The 26,242-nt window shown below is 37.7% G+C and overlaps 1 protein-coding gene across 1 annotated transcript; it reads right to left on the bottom strand.

Moving 5' to 3' along the window:
* Positions 1 to 1,409: 1,409 nt before the first annotated feature.
* On the bottom strand, positions 1,410 to 25,723 carry LOC139718022 (tubulin-specific chaperone E-like). The gene is made up of 15 exons (XM_071629510.1): positions 25,578 to 25,723; positions 19,569 to 19,699; positions 16,108 to 16,192; positions 13,572 to 13,754; positions 12,491 to 12,576; positions 11,523 to 11,622; positions 7,676 to 7,778; positions 7,284 to 7,360; positions 6,481 to 6,579; positions 5,484 to 5,613; positions 4,741 to 4,890; positions 4,231 to 4,381; positions 3,615 to 3,743; positions 2,235 to 2,326; positions 1,410 to 1,583 (listed from the first exon to the last, which is right to left on the bottom strand). The coding sequence occupies exons 1-15, from the start codon at positions 25,604 to 25,606 to the stop codon at positions 1,491 to 1,493; spliced, it is 1,638 nt and encodes a 545-aa protein (XP_071485611.1). The 5' UTR covers positions 25,607 to 25,723; the 3' UTR covers positions 1,410 to 1,490.
* Between the last annotated feature and the right edge of the window lie 519 nt (positions 25,724 to 26,242).

Here is a 26,242-nt window from a genome sequence, read left to right as displayed (position 1 = left end):
TACATACACGCATACATGCATACATATGGAAATATATATGCATATGCACACAAATATTCATTATTATGCATCTACAGTGTATGTACACATTATCTGCAAAGAGCTGCCTTTCTCACTTTATCACTGCATATCTCATCAGACATTCTGCTGTTACGATGTCAACAAATGTCTTGAAATCAGTGTGTGCCACTACAAGACATACATCAACACACACACACATACATACATACATGCATACATACATACATACATACATACATGTATATATGTACTCATGCATGTATGTCCACATTAATTGCTAGTAGCCGCCTTTTCACTGTCTCTACACAGCTTATTAGACATTGTGCTATTACGATGCTAACAAATGTCTTGGAGGTCACTTCATGCTCCACAAGGTATACAGATAGCTTTCTTCATAGGGTTTGTATTTGCACCAACAATCATATCAGATTACTGCTCATCATCACTTTGAAATACCTTGAACATTTGATTTAAGCCTTGATAATGATATAAATAGCGTGTAACAGATAAGTCACCTTAATATCTCTACTTGCTTTAATTAATTTTCCACTCTGGCAGGGTTGATGGAAGCAGATCTCACCAAACCACCTTGCTGATCCCTTCCATGGATTCAAGTTGAAATGCCTTTCTATGTGAAAGTTGATCTGGGCCCTGTTTTATGAAGAGTTAAAATTGATTATATAGTTGATTGCAATTGTAAGTCTATGGCAGCCTCTGTGGTAAGGAAATTTAAAATCGATTTTATCTTTTGATAAAATGGGGCCTAGAATGAGTAGAATAGAGTAAAACAATTTGAAGAAGCTTTATTGAAATCAGACTGAGCATGAAAACATTGTGCAATTTTCAGATATCACTTTTTTCCATGAATCAGTGACACCAGTGGCAATGACATATGCAAATTTGACGAGACAATGATGTCATCATTTTATAAATCCTGAACTTCTATTATTTTGTACAATAGAAGTGGTAAAAATAATGTTTTGGGTAAATAATTTGGGAAGTATAGCCCCCTCCCCTCCCACTGCCAGATACAAACAGGTTTACAGTGATTTAATGCAAGGGATACAATTTGTTGTATCATCTCATTTGACAAGGAAAGAGAGAGGCTTGTGCAGTGATGAATCCATCATCTCGTTTTATTTACAGAATGTGATGACAGCAAAGACCATTGCTTTGTTGAAAAGTGAAAATATGTACTCTGCAACCAATGTACAGAAACTGTTACCTTTTAGTTTGTTTGTTTCATCTCATTCTATTCATAAAAATCAACTTAATCATGGAATGGCATATACTCGGAAATTTGCTGAGCTTATATACACAGCACTGAATCAACCACATGATGTGTAGTTCATGAATGCATCAACCCAAAGTACTATCTGACTTGGGACCTTGCCATCACCGTCAGTGAAACAAGTTCAGGTTTCACTGTTTACTGCTTCCATGACAAGACTTGACGAGATTTCCCCTCATCACCACTTCACGACGATCGTGTCGCCCGATTCAACACCAAAGAATGTCAGCTGTCGAAGGTCGTTGTCCAGTGGTATCTCTTGATCAGGAAGCTGCAAAGACATCACATCATAAATATATTGTAAACCTGACCATGAAACGTATTTGTATATTTTTGTTCAATTTACAGTAATAGAACCAACTGTGATGCAATAAGCAAAAGACAATGACGCTTGCTCATTTTTTTTTCAATATTTTTGAAATTGTTTAAACAGACTTTCCTATAGCAATACCACAGCACAGCATGACTCAAAATACAATATAGGCTATCTACTACCTGGCAAAAGGGGAAAGAAATTTCTGCAAGTACTTTACCAGAAATGGTTTTCTTACAAGTGCTGGGGGCCTCTTGTACAAAGATAGTGCATGCATGTTATAACAAACACGGTTACAACGAAATTTCAGTTGCAACGAAGTAAAGATCCAGGTGGCAACATCATCCGCTCTGTTTTTTATTGTTTATTTGTTTGGTTGTAACGAAATTTCGCTATAACAAAAGAAAACTGCCGGTCCTGAGGACTGCGTTATAATGGGAGTCCACTGTAATATCACAACAGTGATTCAAACCCATATATATTTTGCATATAAAACTAATTCTGAAATAATTGCAAAAGAAAATCTCAGTCTTGACCTCCAAATACAGACTTCAATCACTAGGACAGGTCTGTAGGTTACTCCTTTTGTCAACCAAATTTCTTTCTCACCTTCTGACTGATGTAGAAGAGCTGCTGGTCAGCAACGTCCACTCTGAAAAGTTTTTGGATCATGCCCTTCACTTTGGTTACATCCATAGTGGCTGTGTGATGCAAAGCAGGTGATATTCATCTGTAATGATTACAAGTGGCAATCTTCTGTCTCCGGAATGATAAAGGATCTCAAACTTCATCCACTCCCAGAACGACGCAAGCTTTTAAGGCTCTCAACATTTCATAAAATAAAGCACGGCAATATTGATTTAAATCTCGAGGATTATATCAGTCCTGCTCAAGCACCGAGAGGTATGACAACCCAAAGTTATCATCCGGATAATTACTCTACTTTATACGGTTCCTCAACCGCTCTCGCCAACTCCTTCTTCCATAGAACAGCGAAGGATTGGAATAATCTGCCGAGTAACATAAAGCAGATTCATAAATTTGACACATTCAAAGAAGCGCTCCAGCGTCACCTCCGTTGTGATTAGCTGCACATCACACCACAGTGCTGAGTGATACTCTATCCAGAGTTTTTCAGCGTATTCATCCAGATCCAGATCCAGACAAGACACAAGTGTATATCTGGCACAAACATTTGAGTATGTAAATACAGTTGGTTCATATGGTGCTAAGAAGGCTTGAAGATACTAAGGAAGGTTACTGTAAAACAAAGAATGTTCGTGTGCATTTTAATTTTGCGAATTTCATGAGCACCAAGATTCGCAGAATTAAAATGCATGTGAAAGTTCTTGTCTACATTATGTGCATTGAATGCCAGTGGAGGTTCGCAAAAATTTCATGCCGCAAAAAAGGCCGTCTGCTCCAATTCGCGAAAAATTCATGCCGCGAATATATCACGTTTTAGAGTAATCTACATAATCTATTTTCCACATTAGCACTGTAAGAGATTGTACCATAGTGAACATCCAAACTATTTCGTACAGTGGACTACCAGTAGCTCCAATGCAATTACAGTAAATTCAGTGCCTAAAGTAAAAGGTAAACCCATGATGATGAACAAATTAGGAATTAATTTTTCTCTAAGGGACAATCACCACTTAATCAAACTGTTGTCCAGACTTTGGTTTTAACCTAACCCAACATCAACCTGATTTCAAGTCATATGTTTAGTGACCCACACATTACAAACCAGCATTGACTTCTCTTCCAATGTTTTAAATGTTTTTTGTTTTGGGTTTTGTTTTGTTTTGTTTTGTTTCATTTTGTTTTTAGTTTGACATTGCTCATGATGTCAAGAATCTGCTTTATTTTTCTAATGATGGAGGGATTTCAGTGATGTATAGAGGAGTGTCGGGCAGCAGGTTGATGACAGGCAGGACAGAGAAAGAGGGAATCGTGGTCACGTTATCTGGGAAAACATTGACACACCTGGTAGTTTCTTCTTGATGGTCTTCTTGTCATCTCGTTGAGGGCAGGTTAAAGTGAGAACCAGGAGGGAAGACTTGAGGGCGCCTGGCTTCCCTACGTCATCATCAGTAACCTCAGGAGCACCGTAGACTGGGGCAAAGAGAAAAACATTCCTAAATATCCACTACGCATCAGATCTACACTCATACACATCTCATGCAGTCATATTAAATCTACATCAAACATGGTTTGCATATATCATAATCTACCATTGTCTACAACGAAGCTAATATACAAAGAGTGAAAGAAAAGTGGGCTATGGTGGAAGAAAGGTCAATCATTCAAGAGGTCCATCTTGAGTGCATCACAGCCCCTTTCTCCTACAGACACTATCCTGGCCAAGTAGCTAAAACAAATGGGTTCAGACTGACTTCACCTCAGTAAACAGAAATAACAAGAACAGAGTCCTGGCTAACTTCAGGCAGATTTCTTCCCAGATCTTACAATGCATTCACCACATTGAGTAATAGTTTAATGCATCAACTAGAATATGGATGTGTGTTCTTTTCCCTACACAAACTTAACAAATGGCATATCCTGACAATGATTTGAAGTTACCCATTTAATGCAAACTTACCTGTAACAAGAGCTGCATAGCGGGGGTGATTATCTACAAAGTCTTGTTTGAGGGGCTGGGGTGGGGTCTTGCCTCCCCCACTTTGGAGCCACTCCTGGTGGTATTTCTTCAGGTAGTCAATCTCTGATCCTCTCCTCTCTGCATCAGAAACCTGGAGACAGTCAATAATCATGGGGCTAGACGTATTGACTTTGTTTCTCTGTCCACAGGAATACCCACTTTACACAATGAATACAGCATAGACTTCAATGTCTCATTTTCTACACCCTAAGTACCAAAAACCCTCCCATTTAATAAAAAAATAAATGGTTGAATGAAAGGAATGTTACTGAAGCATACATAGTGGATTCATCAAATAGCCAGACATCATCTACATGTAACCACCAGCTCATGGAGAATACTGGCTGTTGAGAGAGAGAGTGAATACACAAAACAGAGTGGGGAGAGAGAAAGACATGCAAACAAACAGACAGACAGATAGGAAGGATATTGTCAGTTATTCATACTTACTGCACTGTGGTTGCAATGAGACAGAAGTCCCAGCTTAGCAATCATCAGACCCCGGACTGTGGAGGGTTTCTCATCTTGGACCACAGGGTTTCGCTTCAGGTTCAGCTCCTCCAATCTTTGAAGTTTGTTCATCTCGTTCACACTCTGCCACTGTAAACATACCATGAGGAGATATTGGAGCCCCATCAGATCTCACTTTTTCTCTACTGGTAACCGACACTGATTGTAACTACCACAGCAATGAGAATGAGTCTTGCACACTAATTTGCTGCTGCAAGGGTTGTTGCTATCATCATAAGATCCTATCCAAGAATGTCTTGTTAATGTAACTGAGCCATTGTCACATGGCAGGATATATCATGCACTCAAATTGTGATACATTTAATATCTCTTACTCTGAATTAACCTCTTACCATCAAGAAATGCATAAAGTCAGCATGATTATGCAATTTTCATACAATATTACAAGAGAAACAAAAGCCTGAGTATACATCAATATCTCACTACAGGCTATCATACTTACACATTACAATCAACAAAAACTAGTATAGAATTCCCAATTTACCAGGGTAATAACATGCACAATAACTATTCCAACTTCACAGAAAAAAAAAGTTGCCAAAAACAATTGATATTCTGAATACATTCATCTAAAATACTAATGGTCAAGTCTGACAATCTGTAAGAAGAATTCCATGACACTAAATAAAAGTGAAACCAGGGAGGAATTGATACAAACTTACACTGGCTATTTGATTGTTGTGTAAAGAGAGAGACTTGAGACTGGTTAAGAGTTGTGTTTTCTCTGCTGAAGTCGCATCATCAAAGTGTACACTGGGAATGCTGTTAGCATTCAGTATCAAGACCTGTAATCTGCAACAAAACAGAATTATGATTCAGGGAAACACCAACCAGGTATCATGGCAGATTAGAAATCTACACAAGACCTTACAAAATATAATATATATGGTGACAAGTAAATTCATTTAATGAAACAATATTGGTGGGCTTCACTAATACCAAACCTCTTCACATGAATTAGAATCAAATTTGATAGACTCAATTGAGTGACATAAGGAAGATTCAGAGGTATATCGTAGAAACATGTGACTTGACCATGAGGTCTGTGGATTTTATTCACACAATGACGTCTCTTGAATACAGGTATATGCTAACTCTTTATGTGCCATGGTGGAAACCCCTTGTATGCCACATTACTCTGAGACACCAACATAGTCATGCTTTGAGAAAACATTTTGGTTTTCAAATCTATGTAACTTCTATACAGATTTCTGTTAAGCTGGACATGTAGTGAGCAAAGTTGTAGAGAAACTGCGGTTTGCTTTGATGAAAATTGTATGACAAATTGATGATTGTTTTTCTTTGAAATGACCGGTAGCTACATTACTGTAAAGGCATGACTTGCACACAAAACAGTGACAAAAACTTAGAATTTACACGCAAATCTAATAAGGAACACCCATTGATAGTCAATCACCACATAAAATACAAGCTGTATGTGAGACGAACGGAAGCGCGAGAATAGCTTTCATTGTACTGCGGCATTTGGCAATTTATCGATCGCTTTGGGCGGGTTTGTGGGTTTGAGCAGAATATGTGAAGTTGGCACGCCATCGACTGAGTTGGATGTGTGAACGCAGCACATAAAGAGTTAAGTAATGAAGACAGAGATTATCCCCTCTCTTTCCAGAGCTTATTATCAAGTAGCAAGTCTCTTACCCCGGCAGGTGACCCAGCTGGAGGACATCTTGCCACGAGGTCACCTGATTCCCCTCCAGGTTTAAGAGATCCAGGTCCTGGAAGATGCCATCCTCAGGCCTGGGATACACACACACATGACAAAACTTCTCTATGCCACCGTCTTAACTCTTTACTTGCCAGATCTGGGTATGCTATGTATAAACTCTGTGTGTTCAGCCTTTTCTTGGAGCCAAGAGGTTAATATCATGTATCACAGATCAATTGATAGAATGTGCATTCTGTACAATGTCAGCTGACTTTATGCCATTCTAATTCTACATTGACAATACATGCAGCTGTGCTCAAATACCCACCAATCCTACTCAGTCATCTTCCATCCAATGAAAAATTATACTACTGGAGTTTGTCCTGTATTGATAGGCAGATAAAGTAACAAGGGCATGTTTGGGTATTTTGTACTCAGGCACAACGGCAATCTATGATTTGAAACTGTAACCACATTTAGATATATATGGATCTGATATCATTTGGGCACAGGACCTCGGCTTTTTCTAAAAGATAAAAAGACAATAGAAAGCATTTAGAACTGACCTGACAAATCACTGCTGAGTACACTCCTTCGGCTTGTGTAAGGGCCAAATGAATAAGGCATTTCAAATTTTAATGCGGGCACATGCAGGATATTTTGACAACAGTAAATTATACATACCAAGTATGTAGTATACACTTTATACATTCTGTAAAGTACACATATCCATGTCTAAGATGTAGGGTACAAGTCACTAGCTGCATCCCTGACTTTTCATCGGTTTAAGACTGACCTTGTCAAATGTGATATCCTGTTGAAACATGCATGGACCTTCTTCAGTTTGGGTAACATCCTTGCAATCTTCAGCATCTAATAATGGGAAGGAACAAGTAGTCACAATCAAAGTTCAACTTAAAATGTCTACATAAAAAGACACATATACTGATCACTCTCTGTGTGTTGATAGAAGTGAGAGACAGATAAAGTATAGGCAATGCACACTGCATGTATGATGCTGTTGATAGCATAGATAATGTCCCACCTACCGTTTGCTTTTTAACCCGTAGAGGACGAGCCCCAAGTATACTCGGGCAAGTGTCTATGGGAAATGCATGTGTGGCAAAATCAGCCCATTATCAACTGGTTAATAGCCTTCGTATGAAAGAGACCAAAGAAGAAACTCACCTCTGGCCATGTGATATTACACCTGTTGATAAAGAGCTCTTCTACTGCACAAAAAGCTGAGGATAGTGACGAAAGGTCGTTGGGTAAAGCCAATCGGTTCTCACTAGATAAGACGAGGAGACAGCACAACAGATAAATGATGTTCACTGCTGAAAAGATGAACAAGGTATTGCACATCACATAAATGCATTAAAAAAATACTGGAAATTGATATCATGATAATGCTATAATGGTTGATTCAAGGCATTTTTGACAGTGTCACAACGCGACCAGTTTACCCCCCCCCCCCCCCCCCTTCTCCTCTCATTTGCATTAGCATCATGTATGATCACATCTTAGTTTTATTTTGAACACATTAGCTAGGGACTATCATAAGGAATAGGATAAGGTACCAGTCTGACTAGCGGGTCAATAACACATAGCCCAGGGTTTTAGCATAGTTCAGACAGGTGGGTTTAATTGGGTAGGATGCAAAATCTTTTGTGTTTGTGTATGCAAGTGAGGTTGAGAGTGCCCAGTTATGAGAGAGAGTGTGTGAGAGTAGACAGAAGATACCAAGAGCTCCTTGCAGAAGGATGAAGAGCTGAGGAGCTGCAACCCAGGCTCCTATGTGTGTTTAGCTATAGGGAATTGGAAAGGCACTGAGGCTGAGGCACGCCCTATAATTTGCAAGGCGGTTTTAGCATGGCTGGCAAAACCACAGATTTGCACGCAGCGTGACTTCTGGCAGCACAGGCCAGGAGGAGCCCATTTCAGTGCAACTTTTGGCAGCACAGGCCAGGAGAAGCCCCCAACTTCCCCCAGCTCGACTCACCCCTTTCATGAACTGTAAGTAGTTATATTAATTGTATTTTGTTAAGTATTTTTGTATCTCCAACTCAAAGTGGAGGAAAATTTTAATTGCCTGCATTATTTGAGTAAAAGTAATTTTTTGCTTCTGGAAAGTCTGAAGAATTGTAATATCCAGAAGGCAGAAGTGTAATTAATTTTCATCATATTTTGTGTTGAACTGAATTCCAAGAAGGAAGATAATTACAATGTAAAGAGTATAATTGTTACAATATGAGAAAGATATGTTTTGCCCATTGCATGAAAAGGTTTGGTGAGGTTTAATTTTAAGTTATAACAAGGCCGAAGAAATGCACATTATGGTGAGTTAATGCCATTGATTTTGTTTATATGTAATTGCTCGATGTTTCTAGAGGTATAATAATTACCGTCCGCAGTAAATTCGAGGTGTATATATGTATCATTTCTGAGTAAGAATAACAACAGTAAGAGGCGGTTTGAATGCGAGGAAATTATTGATTTAGCAGAGTAATAATTAGTTTATGAAGCTGCAGTATATAGAAGTCATATGTACGATTGAGATGGTGATCCGTTGTAATAGCTAAGTATGTAATTGAATCGATTACATATATATATACAGGCATAAACCTTTTGTTGTTAAAAAGAATGTGGCAGACAAGTGGCAGACACAATGGCACAGGCAAGTTTAAAGGTATGAATGATAAAATTACCCCTTATTTGTTTAACCCGATATTTTAATTATTTCAGGGATGAGCTGGGCTTATGAGCTGAGCTCACGACAAAGCTCACGACAACAATCTAGCCCGCATCGCTATATAACGCGACATCCTGCACTCACCGACCCCGAGCTGCTATTCAGCACGCAGCATCCCGGCATTCGGCATCACGCCACTCGCCAAACACTCGTCGACATTCGGCATCTGTCGGCGTCGTTCGTCTCGGAGGCCCGCCTTCGGACCTACTCACCGTCTTCGTCCTCCAGGGTGACGCACCTGCCCGTCGTCCGCTCTCCCGCGTAAGACCCTTGGACACTCCAACTTTGTGAACTTCACGCGAGTGAACTGAAGGACTCGGTAGCTCGATCCGCACACCCCCCCCCCCCCTTTCCAGGTGCTATTTAACTATTTAAATCCCGTGATTGTGTGTATGTCTGCCACAATGTGATTTGGTAGGATAGTAATTTTTGCAGCAATACTGTTCGTTTATGTAACCCTTTGAATTGTTCATTTTTTGTACTACTAGAGTTTTATTTCATTTTGATGAGCCGGAAAGCACCGAGCTTCGTCAATAATAAACAATTTATTTCACGGAATATATTTGTGCAACGCCGCCTTTCTTTGGAGTTCATAATTTATACCATTCTTATACCACTGTAACAGGACTTAATCTATCGTCAGCCAGACTACTCAGAGCCAAGAGCTGACAGACAGCACATTCATTAGACACAAAAAGTTGAAATGACACTAATTAGACTTATAATCAGGAGTTTACAGAGTGTATATCAGAATCATGCTAAATCCTAATTCATGGAACATGAAAATCGTAACAATGAATAAACTAGAAATGTCGCTTTGGCGACTGGTATGCCTCCGCCATAATGCATAATTTTCCCAATAGGTCTAGATAGTACATGTGGACAATGTGTGATTACATTTTCACAAAATTGGCAAAATATTGAAATGACAAGTTTGTCACAAATGTGTTGAATGTTCACCTTCCTTGACCTAAGTTTAATTGGATGAATAGGAGAGCATGTATCTAGGGATTTAAGGACTTTAACTTGACTTTGACCCATTCATACATTTAGGCATTGAGTAATTTTCAAGGTACAGGTGCGGAGAAAAAGTGCAATTTCTGAATTGAATAGTAAATTGTTACCATTTTCATCTGGCCCTTGACCCTAAAATTCATAAGATAATCACTTTCAGGTAGAACATGCATAATATGTACTAAGTTCCAAGATAACTTGAGCCACTTCTGAGATATGGAGGAAAAAGTTAGTTCAGCACTTTCACTTGATCTTTGACCTTTTGACCTTTGAGGCAAAAAAAGAAGAAAAAACAAACTTTCCAGAGAATTTCTATTAGGTTACACATGCATACACCAAGTGTAAAAAAAAAATACCCCTGCTGGCATTGCATAAATATGAGGGAAATAGTAAAATTTTGAAGTGTTGCACTTGACCTTTGACCCCTGACCTTTGACCCCATGAACCCTACATTCTCTAGATAATCGCTTCCAGTCAGTACATGTATATGTTCCATGAAGATACCTTGAACAATTTTCCAAGGTACTGAGAAAAAAAGTTTTAATATTTTTACTTGACCTTTTGACCTTTGACCTTTGACCTTTGACCTCATGACCCAAACTTTCACCAGATAATCTTAATTGGGTACTACATGTATACACCAAGTTTCAAGAAAATATCTTCAGGCATTCAATATATATGGTGGAAATAGTGAAATTTTATGTATTTGACCCTGACCTTTTGACCTTTGAACTTTGACCTCATGACCCAAACTTTCACCAGAGAATCTTAATTGGGTAATACATGTATACACTAAGTTTCAAGAAAATATCTTCAGGCATTCAATAGATATGGTGGAAATAGTGAAATTTTATGTATTTGACCTTGACCTTTTGACCTTTGACCTTGAGCATGTGCACCCAAAAGTTGATAGGCACAACTTCACCCCCTAATACACATACATGCCAAGTTTCATTAGGATACCTCAACAGGTTTTGATAGTTACTTTGTCCACAAAATTCATTACGGACGGACGGAAGGACGGACGGACGGACAACCCGAAAACATAATGCCTCCGGCACCACTTTGTGGCGGAGGCATAAAAACAAACAAACGCAAATATTACATTCTCAAACCTTACAAGATAAGGAACATATATCAGAATCAAATTGCATTCATTTATAGCTCTCATCTATTTTTCATGGAGATGATGCTAGCTTTCACACTACATGAGTTGGACAACGTATCAATAATTAACTTGTTGATCTAGCACTCCACTATGACACATACCTGACATCTAGTCTCTTCAAGTACTTCATGTCATGCGTCACTCTTGACAGCTCTTGCCATGATGGTAGAAGATTCTTGGAAATGTCTAGGTCTCTGACATCTGAACACACAATCATTCAGGTAAATCTTTCGATCCAGATAATTTTCTCTATTATAGAGTTCACTATTAAAGCAACCCTTTATGTTTCTTATAAAAGGAATATGTGCACAACTGCATGGTGTAAATTAATTGCCACTTGATGTACAGTCTAGTGTAGCACAAAAGAATCTACATTACATCTCAGCTCACAGGAAGATGCCTCACAAACTCAAAGAATATAATTTTGGATCAGACTTAATGTCTCTCAGCTGTTGCCAAACAGGTTACTCCTAAACATTGCTGTATGTCATGTTGATGAAAGTTGTTTCTTTCCAAGGAAGTTTGAGAGGTTGAAAGAGTGTCAAAAGAAGAGGTGCCAGTTTGTTTTTGTTTTGTTTTTTTATGTACACATTCCACACATCACACTGTGTCTCAATTCAAGACTATGACAAGATCAGGGAATCACAGCTATGTAATGTTGTCAAACTGACTATGTATTGACTGAATAATTGGATTGTGCTATCATTGTTAATACCATAAGTGAGATATTACAGCAAAAATCAGGATCATAATAATGAGTGCTGTGTTTGTGCTTTACACTTAGTAATGAATTTCAAAATCCCTAATATTCAATAAACTTACCAAACTACTAATATGCAAACATTCATCTCAAATAAATCACATGGTAAGATTTAATAAAATAAATGAGCATGGCCAACTGTGTATGCGTGTGCTGATCAATATGCAGGTAACTTCAAAAGAAGGCAAGTGTTCCTAATACACACTTTTTTTTTTTGTCTTCCTTTCTAGTCATGTAATGTCAATAATGCAGCCTGCACTGTCCAGCACCAATCTGCTCTAATCTTCAGCTGAATCATTTAAAGGATACTTGGCATTCTCTCAGCAATCTTATCATCTCCAGCTCTGTTAATCCTCATGCCATGCACAGCCACTGACTTCAAGTTCTCAAAGGAGCTGCACAAGAGAAGAACACAGACAAAAAATATGTACATATTCACATTAGCTTCTGTATATGTGCGTTGCTCTCAAATGTGTTCAACTGAACATTGATGAATATCTAACAGCAGCAAACAGGAAATCTGATAGATACAGGGCTAGTTTCATTAAAGAGTTATATACAATGACTGTAGCTCTTGTTACAACCATCTAGATGCTTGCTGCTCATTGGCTGTTGCCAAGGCAGACCCTGCCATAGCAATTAAGTCATTGTTGCAAGCTGCAATTTCAGTAAACTGAATGAAATGGGGCTCTTCTATCAAAGCTTCACCAGTGTTATTTTCTATACAATAAGGTGTGATGAGCTCAACTTCCAGAGACCTGAATAAAATCATTTTCAATCACTAAGACATTCACACATTGTATGGAAAGTTTGACACACTAGTGCGTGTAAATATGTAGACCCATCATTGGTACAAGGCGCACTATCAATAAAAAAAAGAACAAAGTTCAACAGCCCACAAAGAAGAGACAAGCCAACACAATTCAAACCAAAACAAGAGCATATAATGTGCTGCATGACATTATACTTTTATGCACAATTTTACAAATGATATTTGCCTAGAATACTTCAGAAGTGTTTCATTATATACCACATACAGTATCATCTATCCTCTGGAAGCATGATATTAATTTCACAAAATTTCATTACATTGCTGCAATGGTACACTTATTTGCAGTTAATCATTGATAAAATTACTTGGTACATGGCAAATCACAAAACAACAGAGCTAGCGCCGCATGTTGTCGACATGTTCACAGGGTAATTCCATGTTACATTGAAAATAAGGTGCAAAACATTCCATCGCATGGTGCTCCAAAATTTTCATGACTAAAAATGATCAACCTACTTGCATTCACATTACACAAGCAAACAGCGAATTGTATTTCAAAGAACAAACTAATTCTTAACAATTGCAAACTGCCACTCTAGTAATATGCAAGTTTCTAACCTTTGGAGTCTGGAGATTTTCTCTGCTCCCACCATCTCCACTGCCTTACAACTGACTGCCAGGGAGTTGTCAACATCTCCTGTCTCCAGGTTCTCTGGGATGTATCTTGAAGAGACAGCTTGAAGGAAGACTATACCAGTGTCTGCCTTCTTGGGGCGCAGGAAGGAACCGCCTGTTGGGGAGCTGGAGAGAAAGGGATTTGGAATGGAATATACACATAGTCCAAAATCTTCCATCTTTGAATATAAGCTGCATTCATCTGTGAACTTCGTCATAGAATGCTCACCGTACTGACTGGATTGCCCAGTCACATTACAGTTTGATTATATACTTACTCATGATTTTTAACTGTCTGCACTCATATTTTATCAATGATCCATCATCAAGAAAATAATAAATAAAAGAAAAAAAATCACTACTTCAGTAGTGTAATAAGCCATCTTTAACCTAAACACAGATTCAGGTAAATATTCACAACTTAGTTATGTGCTTTAGAGCTTCTGCAAGATATATAAAAACTTCAGTTTGCTTTTTACTATTACTTCTTGAACTAGCAGCACCCGTGGAAATCCACGGGTCTGAGGGGTTTTATTTTTTTTTTCTCATAATACGATTTTGCACATTTTTATTGAAGAAATAAAAAGAAAAGTCTTCTCATTCTTTCGTTAATTGTGCTGTATTCTAAATGACCACCCTTCCCAGAAATTTTATAATACATTTTTGTAGTATATTCCAGGCGATCCGGTCCATTGGTAGGGATCATTCCCGCCACTACTTGCTTTTATTATAGAACTTGAGTTTCGAGGGGTTATTTGCACCCGTTGAACTCCAACAGTTGTCTTGTTGCCCCTCACCCCTCCCCCCCCCCCCCCTCACGCACACACACATTTCCACCTCCGCAGGGCAAAAAACAAAAACATTCAGGGAAAAATTACCAAAAACGCAAATGAGATTCCCCGAAAGTTCTGCCCACAGGTTGTTCCCGTCGAAACGGGAAGATATTAACACTATGACTTTGATTACCCCCTGCTCTTGCATCCACGCGGGCACCCGCGGGAATCCACGGCTGGTCTCAAGGCCTTGGTTTGTTTTGTGTTTTTTTCTTTCATGTTTCTTTTCCCCACGTTATGAGAGAAAAATAAGATATTTTCGTCTTCGTAATTTTGCTCCCTCCTTTTTGTTTTTAATCACCAAAACTTGGCTTGATATATCATATTAATATAAAACTACATCTGCTTCAGATTGTACATTATCATAATAAATATTAGGCCTACAATTATTGCTCCTATTATTGTTATTATTATATCATTATTATCATTATCCTTATCATTATTATTATTATTATTATTATTATTATTATTATTATTATTATTATTACTATCATCATTGTTATTATTTGGGGAGGGGGAGATCATAGTCATCAGGTTTAATAGGCACCCGTGGGAGTAGGTTCTCACGACCTCATATTTTTTTTCTTTAATATTTTTCCCATGTTATGGAAGAAAGAAGAATATATACATCACTGCATTCGTCTTCATTTGCTCCCTCTTTTTTTTGTCACCAAAACTTGGTTTGATAGACCATAGAACCACACATTCTATTTCCACTTGCAATTTTAAAAATAGGCGGTCGGCAAAGTGAGGTTTTCCTCTACGTCCGCTCATCTTATGAATATGTATGATTACAGCAGCTCTGCAGTAAACGAATGGACACAGCTGCGCGTGTAATCTGATATGTAAGGGTACGATCGGCAAATATATTTAGCCGCGTCCTAAACAGTCTGCGTACAATGACACCGGACTTGAGAGCAAACGGCGAGCAAACTAAATGACGTACCTGAGCTGCATATAGTATTCTGCAGTTGTGCAAAATACAATTACATAACCAACGTTCGTTGTTTTCATTTGGGGACGCCAATAATGGCGAACTGTACGTAAATGCCCTTGTAGTCCATATCACGCACACACAGATTCGTGTAACCATCGTCAATACATTCAGTACACGTAACAGGCGGAGGCAAAGGTACATCACAGAACTATATACACACAGTGTAGAGTGTGTATAGAGTTCTGCGAGGTACATTGTGTGTGTGTGCGTGCGCGTCCGCCGGAAGATGTCAGAGATTTCGCTGCACCATCATCTTTAGTATCCCCCAGTGTCTCTGCAAGCTAAAAGATGGAAGATCGAGAAAGCAGGAGGCCAGCGCAGGTTCCGTGAATATTGAAACGCTCGGCTCTTTCGTCACGCACAAAAATGCATTATGCATGTAGCTAATTAATTTTTCTTTTTCGTCCTCGACGTCGACACGGAGGCGGAGAGGGGACGAAAGCCGCGCCATTCGATGTAGGATACTCTCCTGCGGCCGACGGCACCGGTCGTGAATTTGTAAGCTCTAGTCAAAAAGCCCATTTACAGGATGATGTGTATTATTTGAGCTACACATGACAGCATGATTACAACAATCCCCCTGAATTGCAAATATAACAGAGGTTAGTATCTCTTCATGTTATGTTTTCCATAAGAGTATATTTTGTACCTGCACTGAAAGTAGCGTTTTCCGTTGTGGCTGCCATCATGTTTACCTCTCTCTGAGTTGTCCCATTCAATCCCAAGCCATTGACCTGTGAATTTAATAACAACAAAATCAGATAAAATCCTTCATGATTCATCCAACCTTGGCAACAGCTAAAGTAACATGATTCAGTCTTTGGAGACTTTGAGTAACTAGATGAAATATTTTATCAAGTACTTACCTGATTAAACACAAAAATGAATGATTAAATAACAATGAATAACAACTATAAACAAACCACGTGGATAAGCATGTTCAGAAGAGTAGCCATAAAAAGCTTTCTTAGAATTAGATATTGTCAGTCAATTATTCCAGTCTTCATTACCAAACACAAACACAAATACAAAACATCAGATTTAAAATCCATTTATAAACAGGAGACACTAATCACACTCTTGACAAAAAAATGAGCCCTAAACTAGGGCTTTTCATAGTTCAGTCAGTAAGATTTTTTTTTTAGAACACTCACCAGTTGAATTAGCAATCCGGAAGTCTCGGGGGTTCATATTCCCATGGAATAATATTTTCTTTGCTCATTTTTCATGTATACCCTATAAATTTATATTTCTGGTCAGTTTCCTGTGGTTTGCATTGACTATATTTTCAAAAAGCTGTATCATTTCAGTGATCATTCACATTTATCTCAAAGTCGATTTCTATACCAGTTTATGTGAGGTTTAAGTATGCTTCTGACCACCCGTCACACAAGCAATAAGAATTAAGAGGTTTCTGACACAAAACACAATAATGATCTAGAGCTCTCCATAGCTCGGTCTACGGTCATGACGGTCTTGTAACTAAGAGCTGATGAAATCCCATTTTCTTTGCTCATGCATTTAGCCATTAGTCATCTATAACTCAGGACATGGACAGAAGTAGCCCGACCAGACGCTGTGCAAAGCACAGCGTCAGACAGACGGGGCCTCGCCATCAAATCAGGGAACCACAACACAAACAAAACTTATAACAATCTATACGTTACTTATAGACATTTATACGTTACTCACTTAGCTTTTACAGAAGGTACATAAGTCCATAGAGAGCCCTCACGATAAGTCCACTGAACAAAAAAATGGCACTTTCTAGCGCAATTCCCGACCATTGGGGTTCATCATTGCAGAATTCGAAATGGCGCGTTGACCACTAAGCAAATTATGCGTGCGTGTGCATGGCTGGAAATGCAGCGATCTACTGCATGTGTGCACGCTTTGGTAGCAGCACGGTCGACAGCGTGACCTTTAAAAGTGCATTCCCAATCGTGTGAACTCCTGATTATCAGATGTACCGTTCGCACATGCTGCATATAATCTTCATTTTCAGTAAGTTGTGAAATGTGTAAAGCTTATGTCAATATCGATAACATAGCCATGTAGTCTAGCGTCATTTATGAAGATTAAATTTTAATGAGTTTGAGGTGACAAAATTCCAAAAAATGATGTCAAGTATCAAAACTCAAATCAAAGCGATCATAAAGCAATCGCTGAGCTCTCTTTGTGTTGTGGGCCGCTCCGGTACAGCCCTGTCACTATTTATACAGCGACTTGGCTGTGTATAGAGTAGGGGCACCAATTTGCTGCAGGGCTCCAGTTTGTGGCACCCCTAGGAATATCTTACCATATCTTCAAAAGTAGAAGGGTTTTTTTTTTTCTAAATTGTTTTATTTCAACAGCAATTGAAGAGCTTTCTTTTGATACCAAAATTGTGAAATAACTCAGATGATGGCCTTCATAATTCTAATTTAAAACGTCTGTGTCTCTCTGTTTTTAAAAATGTATGACTTTCTTAATAAAACATTAAGATTTTGTTCTGTTGCTAGGCAACCACCATCATCCCATGTTTTCATCTTTATACAAAATCTTAATATCAAAAGAGGCCTTGCATGGTGAGGATTCCTCCTGTGACTGTGTTAAATATTCTAAAATTCATTTCCTTTGTAAGTTTTGAGGATTGCAACAGTGACCAAAATGTCAGGGATGGGTCCGATTTGCAGCAACCCTATGGGATTTACACATTATAGCGCTATCTTACATGTCACAATGGGTGAAAATTTATGAAATGCATACAATCTTGAAAAACTATAAAATCATGAAGGATCAAGATAATGAATCCAAATAAAGTGTTCTAACAGGCTGAAAACTAGTTGGACTAACAAAAAATATTTGGTTTTTGCAAAATTTTAATGTTTGAAGATATCAGGGGACATTTTTGTTTGGGGTGCCGCAATTTGGACCCACCTGCCGCAAACAGGGTCCTCTTGGTGGTTGCAAATTTTCTGCATAAAAATTGATTATTACGATTAGGGTAATTGTCCACCATACACAATTGTGATGCAGTGTCAAGAGGCCTTTGGTATCTCTTCCAATAAAAAAAAAAAATAATAATTTCTGTTTCCGTTTTACCAGAACACTACAAAATACCCTTGAAAAAGCCTTAACCTGCCGCAAACTGGGTTCGCTACTCTAGGACAGAAGTAACTGCGACCAGCAGCCCCATACGCATAGCGTATTGGGGCTGTGGACTGTAGCATTCAGGATCATATCGCGGACAAATATCAACTTAAAATCGGAAAATTTCTTCAATTTGAAGACTTACCAGTGAAGTTGAAGTATTGACGACAGGCTTCGTGCAACGTTTGGTTCTGCCAATAGTCCCTTTCTGTTCGAATTGATGACTTAACGTACGTGACTCGGTTGAGAGGAACCTGGGAGAGCTACACTGAATTGACAGCCAGTGCATGCGCACAAATTTCAAATCCATTGACTGGATAAGATGTCTGTGTGCGCATGCGCTGGCCGTCAATTCAGTGTAGCTCTCCCGGGTTCCTCTCGACCGAGTCACATTAAGTCATCAATTCAAACAGAAAGGGATTACAGGCAGAACCAAACTTTGCACGAACCCTGTTGTCAATACTTCAACTTCACTGGTAAGTCTTCAAATTGAAAAAAAAAATTTCGAATTTAAGTTGATATTTGTCCACGATACTACCCCGTCATGATCCTGAATGCTACAGTCCGCAGCCCCATTACGCTATGCGTATGGGGCTGCTGGTCGCAGTTAGGACAGAAGGTACACTGAGAATTAATTGTCATTTGGTCATTTGAATATGAATCACACTTTTATGCCTCTCACAATGCCTTTCAACGTTCAATAAAACTAGATCTATAAACAGAAAAAACGCATGCAATCTATTCAATTTCGTGCCAGATATATTTTCATGATTTATGTAATAATTGTTTCACGATTAGATCACCATAATTAATATGTTCGGTTAAGGTAAAACACCTCCAATGGCAATGCAGATCCTCGAATGAACGTTGAACATGTTGAACCAAGCAAATGTATTACATCGACTCACAAATATCTATGTGTGGGACTACAATGCTGAGCATAGAAGTATAGACCTAACTTAGATCTATTTATCTTACCTTCAGTAGGGGGCACTTTACCAGTGTATCTGACTGTTCCATAATGACCTTCACTAAGTATTCTATCACCAACTTCAATATTCTCCTCCGATGTGTGTTTTTCTTGGCCTTCCTCTGGCATTTTGACTACACTGTCATGTCCGTCTCCGCTTCGTAAAGTGAAATTAGTGTTGTCATGAACCGGGTTTGGAGTTAGTCTTTATTCAAGACACGTAATTACAATGTACGTTTCACGTCTTTTTGCACTGTCAGTTACGCCATTGGGGCCTATAATACATGCTAGATTTGCTTTTCGAGGGATCAGATCTCAATTGTTAACATAGAGAAATAAAAACATCACTTAAAAAAAACACGTCACAGCTTAGAAGGATGGATCTGATGTCTTCTGTAGGTCAAATTTCTTAGTTACATGCCTTTCCTTATCAAGATTAAATAAAAGTGTACTTTGGAATTTGGGAAACTTTGGAAACATTTTTTTTTTTTTTTTCGTCAGACATAAATGAATTGCAGTCCTACCAAGCTATCTCACACCAGATGATCAAATTTTTGTGAGTGTTATTTAACAATCTAAATGATGAGAATTTAGTGCTTTTGTTATACAAAACATCTTCGAAGTTTCTCCTCTCTCTAAGAAATCATTTGATGTTGATGTCCGATGTCTTGTTGTCACTTATTATACGTTTCTTTGTAGCCACCATTTTCTGTACCTCATAAATAATTACTTTGAAGGGGATGTTTATTATAAACCTTGCTGTTTAGTTTTCCCTCCATTTTCAATGCTTTTTAGTTAATATCATGCACCTTTGCTTTACAACCTATTCTATGGTGCGATTCTACTATATTTTGACATACATGTATTTAGAATATACATGTACATGCAGTTTTGAGCTTGTTGAAAATGAAAATGAATAAATGAAATATTCAACACTGTGAAACATCATGTATTATCTATCATTCTATCAGTTGCATGGAAGATGTATACTAAAAAAATCACACACACACATACACACACACACACACACACACATATATATATATATATATAATTATATACATGTATACACTATATGTATATATCACGAGCAATATAATTTGGGATGGAACCCTTTTCGAGTTATGGGTTTTGTTGTGTTATTTATGATTTTTTTCCTACTTTTTTTAATGGTTTCTTCTCATTGTTTTTGTTAGAGCCAAAAGCATGAGCTCCTCCAGCACCCTCCCTGTTTTCATTGCCAATGCATCTAAGACGCACACACACACACACACACACACACACACACACACACATTGTGCTGTTCACTTTTTGCTCATGGCAGCACAAGAACGATGGATACTTAAACCAACAAATAGAAAAAAAATGCAATCTGACAACCAGGTTACCAGTGAAAAAGTCTTGGAAAGCATGTCTAGGAAAGAGCAGGTCGAACTCTGAGGATGTATTACTACCGTACTTCACATTCCTTATCTTCATGACTGTATCATGATGAAATGTTATCATTACTATTTCTATTACTATTTAATACTCCATTTTGATCAACACCATCATCATTAGAACTGTCATTTCAAATTTGAATCATTTCAATAATTCTTTGAAGGTGCACTTCTCATATTGGGCAGAGTAAAATGGAACAAATGATATGAATTAAGTCATGAATGGACAGCATGAAGCATTAAATCAGTCCATAGAATCTACATATTGAACTTACACAAAGTAACTGCTTTTTTCATTCTCTCATCCTATTTTAGGACACTTTCACTTCATCACTGCAGAGACAATTATGTTCCTCCATGAGCATTAAAACAAGAAGAAAAGCAGGAAATTGACATTAGTCTGATGTAACAAGCGAACAGAAAATACAGTATATAAAAGTTATCTTTATTTACATTTGGAGCAACATGACACAATGTAGTGTTGTAATCAAGACATGGAGGCGAAGCCCTGAGGCCAACATGCACAGGCAGCTTGTAACAGTGGCTGTCAATTGACTAATTGCAACAACAATCTTAGACAATGCCTATACATAAGATTTTCACAACTGTGACATAGAAATAATTCATAGAGTTATTAGCAGTATCATGAAATTTTCTGGAAATTGTGACCCATAGAAATCCCTGTAAATACCACAGTAAGCTTTCAATATGGCACACACAGAAATATGATTGACTTGCGGCTAGTAATATAATCAATATATAAACATAAATAAACTAGAAATGTCGCTATGGCGACTGATGCCTCCGCCATAATGCATGATTCTCCCAATAGTTGTATAGTACAATGTCTTCACAATGTGTGATGACAGTTTCACATAACTGGCAAAATATTGATATGACAGGTTTGTCAGAAATGTCTTGAATGTTCACTTTCCTCAAACTGGGTTTGCTATAATTGTCTAAGAGTGTAGGTACACATATTTGGGGAAATGAGGATTTTTACTTGACTTCTGACCGACCCTGTTATAAGTTTATGCATTGAGTAATTTTCAAGGTATGAAGAAAGAGAGTAATTACAGTACAAAAGGGATTTTTTTTTCATTTAAAGCTGACCTTTGATCCTTAACCTTTGACCTTCTGGCTAGAAATTTCCCAGAGAATCTCCATTAGGTAATACATGTACATATCAAGTTTTAAAACTAATAATGCAAGCATTGTTTATACATGTTTATATATGAGGGAACAGTAAAATTTTGAGGAGTTGACCTTGACCTTTGACCCCTGACTATTGACTCATGACCCCTAAATTCCCTAGATAATCCCTGCCAGTCAGTACATGCATATGTACCAAGTTCCATGAAGATATATTGAACCATTTGCGAGAAAAGTGAAATTGCAACATTTTCACCTAACCTTTGATCTTTTGACCTTTGACCTTATGACATGAACCTCACTCTGGAAAATCTTTACACAGTAGTACATGTCTACACTAAGTTTCAATAAAATACCTTTGGGCATTGCATAGATACAGGGGAAATAGCAACATTTTTAGCATTTGACCTTGACCTTTTTGACCTTTGATCTCTTGCCAATGTCACTAAAATCTCCTCAACTAATTGCCCCATCATACATCATACTTGGACCAAGTTTGGTGAAAGCTGGTTCATCCAGTTTTGAGTTATCACATAAACAGATAAATTTTAGGATTTGACCGTGATCTTTGACCTTTGACCTCTGTCTGATTTCACCCAAAATCTAATCAAGTAATTGCCCCATCATACTTTATACTTGGACCAAGTTTGGTAAAATTCTAGTCAATATTTCTCAAGTTATTGCGTAAACGAATGCGGATGGACGTACGTACGGACGGACGGACGGACAACCCGAAAACATAATGCCTCCGGCACCACTTCGTGGCAGAGGCATAAAAAATTAGAAATTCCATAAAAGATATGTGGGTCAAAAACAAGACTGGTTTATCATTGTATAACATCCAGTTCCTTTCTAAAAGGAATAATGAAAACAAAACAAAAACACAAAACTCAGGAATCGGATGTACAGTGTCAAAAATGATCAAGAAAAGGCAGGTGTATGAGATTAGCACACATGTATAATTGCATATATACTTGCAGCTAACAGCATATTTGAGAGAGAAGGCAGATAGAACAGGTAAGCCAGCAGAGGGGTCCATGGAAGCCTAGAAATGAGATGTAAACAAACTGAAAAAGGAGGTAGGGGTCTCTTTCAAACCCTTTCTAGCCAACCATGCTTGCAGCAAATACAAATCACATGATTAACCACCATACAAGTGAACAAATCATTCCACACTGGGGAATTAGTAACAAAACTTAAACAATTAATATCATGAGCAACATCAAAAAGCTTAGCCTTGCTCTCACAAGGGATTTGAACAGATCAACATCTTGCAGTACCTTTCTACATCTTTTATTTGATATATCTAACTCATTCAGTTCATTCTTATCACCCCATCAAGGACACACCTTCTCAGGGATACATATGTAGGACTAGTCTTCAACAGGTCAATCCACATAGTAAGTGGCAGATCCGGAGGGGGGGGGGGGGGGGGGGGGCACTGGGTGCGCGCCCCCTCTTTATTTTTTTGTTAAAACAAAAGAAATACAAAGGAAAAATGGGGGGAGGCGTGTGACCCCCTTTAAATTTGTAAAGGCGCCTCCCCTTTACAAATTTCTGGATCCACCCCCGATACTGGTATACATGAGCTACACTGACAATGATATTACCTTCTGACAAATCTTGAATACCGGTAGGCCTACCTGTCCCTCTCTACACACACCAAGTCTCTAAGTGTAGGACTGAACAATGCAAATCAAATTATTTGGTTCTGATGTTGCTCATGCTCGTTTGAGGAGTACGATTATTCTATGGTAAAGCTTTGTGGTCACAATAACCATACAAAAAGTATGGCTACACACGAATAATTAATAAAAAACTGTAAGCGAGTCAGATTGTGCACTGACATTCTCCATACATAATATGTAGATCTGATAAAATTATAAAAAGTATACAGCATCATAAATATTATCAGGCCATCAAATCAATTAGAAACGATAGGTTTTAGGAGAACAACCACAAATGTACAATGTATTATGTTATTTGGTCTTTTGGCACAAAACATGTCCAGTGCAAACAAAAACAAAACAAGTCCAATTCAGAACATGGCAGGATAAGGAGGTACTTTTTATGACAAGTGTCTATACCTAAACATTTGAACTTTGGTGTTTTTGCTGTTACACAATACTGGGATGATCGCAAATGCCAATGACATTCATATGACACTGAATGGTTTTGAAAGGAATACACTGTATTTCATTACGTTGTCTAAGCAAGGATCACATCGGATGAGAAGACAAGGCTAACACAGTCCTCTTGACAGCAATATTTTTAATGTTCTTCTTCGTGAAAATCTGTCAATAATAATAATCATCATTTACACTTTCCTGCCTCATATGAAACAAACAAAATAAAGAAGCAATATGCATTATTTCTGGCAGAAACATACATTAACGCTAAATAAGTCACTGACATAAATCAGTCTTTTCCATTTCTAAAATCGAAACTCAACACATTTCGTCTCCATCTCATTAGAATGAGATCCACAACCGTATTTCAGATCCTTGAGAAAATATGAATTCTAAACAAAACCAGTGAGAAATAAAAATGCACGAACTTTTGATTGATATAAAATACATGTCAGCAGTAATGTCGCATTACAAAGTAAATTCAGCCAAACACAAAAAGATAAACTTTCAACGCAATGACCTACATTGACTCATCCAATCCACTGATTAATACTGTCTCAGAAAAGATTTTAAAGAAATATATCATTCAGCCTTTTCCATATCATATAAAAATGTAAGTGCCACGTCATCTGGTATTACAACATTGTACTGGCCAATTGCCAAGGATCTAAACATACCCATACACATATCTCTCACCTTTCACACAAAGCATGAATTGCAACAAATATCACATAACCACTGGCACAAATTAAATGTAAACACTGAACTATAGTACTGAAAAACAAAGAAAACACCTGATTTGCCTCACAATAAAAGACTAAATTGGCAGACTGGAAGTCTTCATGAGAAAGTAACAAAATACAGTATGTAGCACCAGAGAGTCTGAAAGTACTGCCAGCAACATTTGGTGGGATCTGACATTGAATAAGATTTATGATTGATGAAAAATACTTGACTCAATCAAAACCATTTTCAAATTTACATTACACAGTCATGTTGACTTCACTTGTATGAGTTCACAGGCAGTGGCTTCAAATGTAACCACAGAGAACACACTTTATTTGTTCTATGCCATCGACACTACCATTTCATATTTTTCTTGTGGTTGTTTGATTAGTTTTATTGATGTCAGTGTAGCATTAATATATGAATTTCTGTTACTTGATATTTACAACTTGTTACAGTCAGATCTTTCTGTAAACAGTTTAATGTAAGTAACATTATTAGATTAGATTAAACAGATACAGCACTAAGAACAAACACAAGTTCCTAATGATTAACACACTTAAACTAATACTGAAGATTGTTCATTGTGAGAGTATACATGCATTGAACTAAAGCTATTGCTACATAATATTGAATTAGAAACAAGACCTATTTATATTCATGTTTGGCCAAAAACTGTGTTTAAAATAAATAAAAGTATCATGTTATGTCACAAGAAACTATCTACAGTACATATTCTGAAATATCTAAAGCACAATGATTTGTAAGTTTAAATTAAAGGACCATATTAGTGCACATAAAATATCTGCATATTTTGAAATACTTTGAGCTTATTGATTCGTATGCTGGGTCAACAGTCAAGCATTAATCAATATGAGATGAGATAGCCTGGTTTGTCTGTTGGGTTGGCATTGCATCACTGAATAAGAATTCATCCTTTCCAAATCATGAAAAACTTTGCAGCATGGTTCTATGTTAAAGAACAAAAAATGTCATGGATTACAGAAAATCATTGGTACCAAGTGAAACAGGTATGTACACATACACTATATCGTCATTCCCTGAAAGAACGACATGAATGCAAGCGAACATGTATGATATCTCAAGCGCTCACATGTATTCACGTCATTCTTCGGGGCACACAATAAATTTCCAGTGTTCTGAAGCAAAAGCTGAAGCCAGAAGGGGAAAAAATCATACATATGGAATTTTAACATAAAACCAGAAATATTACTT

The sequence above is a fragment of the Diadema antillarum genome, unplaced genomic scaffold (assembly GCF_040938485.1).
Source record: "Diadema antillarum isolate AM-2024a unplaced genomic scaffold, OU_Dant_1.0 scf00000087, whole genome shotgun sequence".
NCBI lineage: Eukaryota > Metazoa > Echinodermata > Echinoidea > Diadematoida > Diadematidae > Diadema > Diadema antillarum.
Note: the sequence above shows the minus strand (reverse complement) of the source record. Positions and strands in the feature narration are given on the sequence as shown.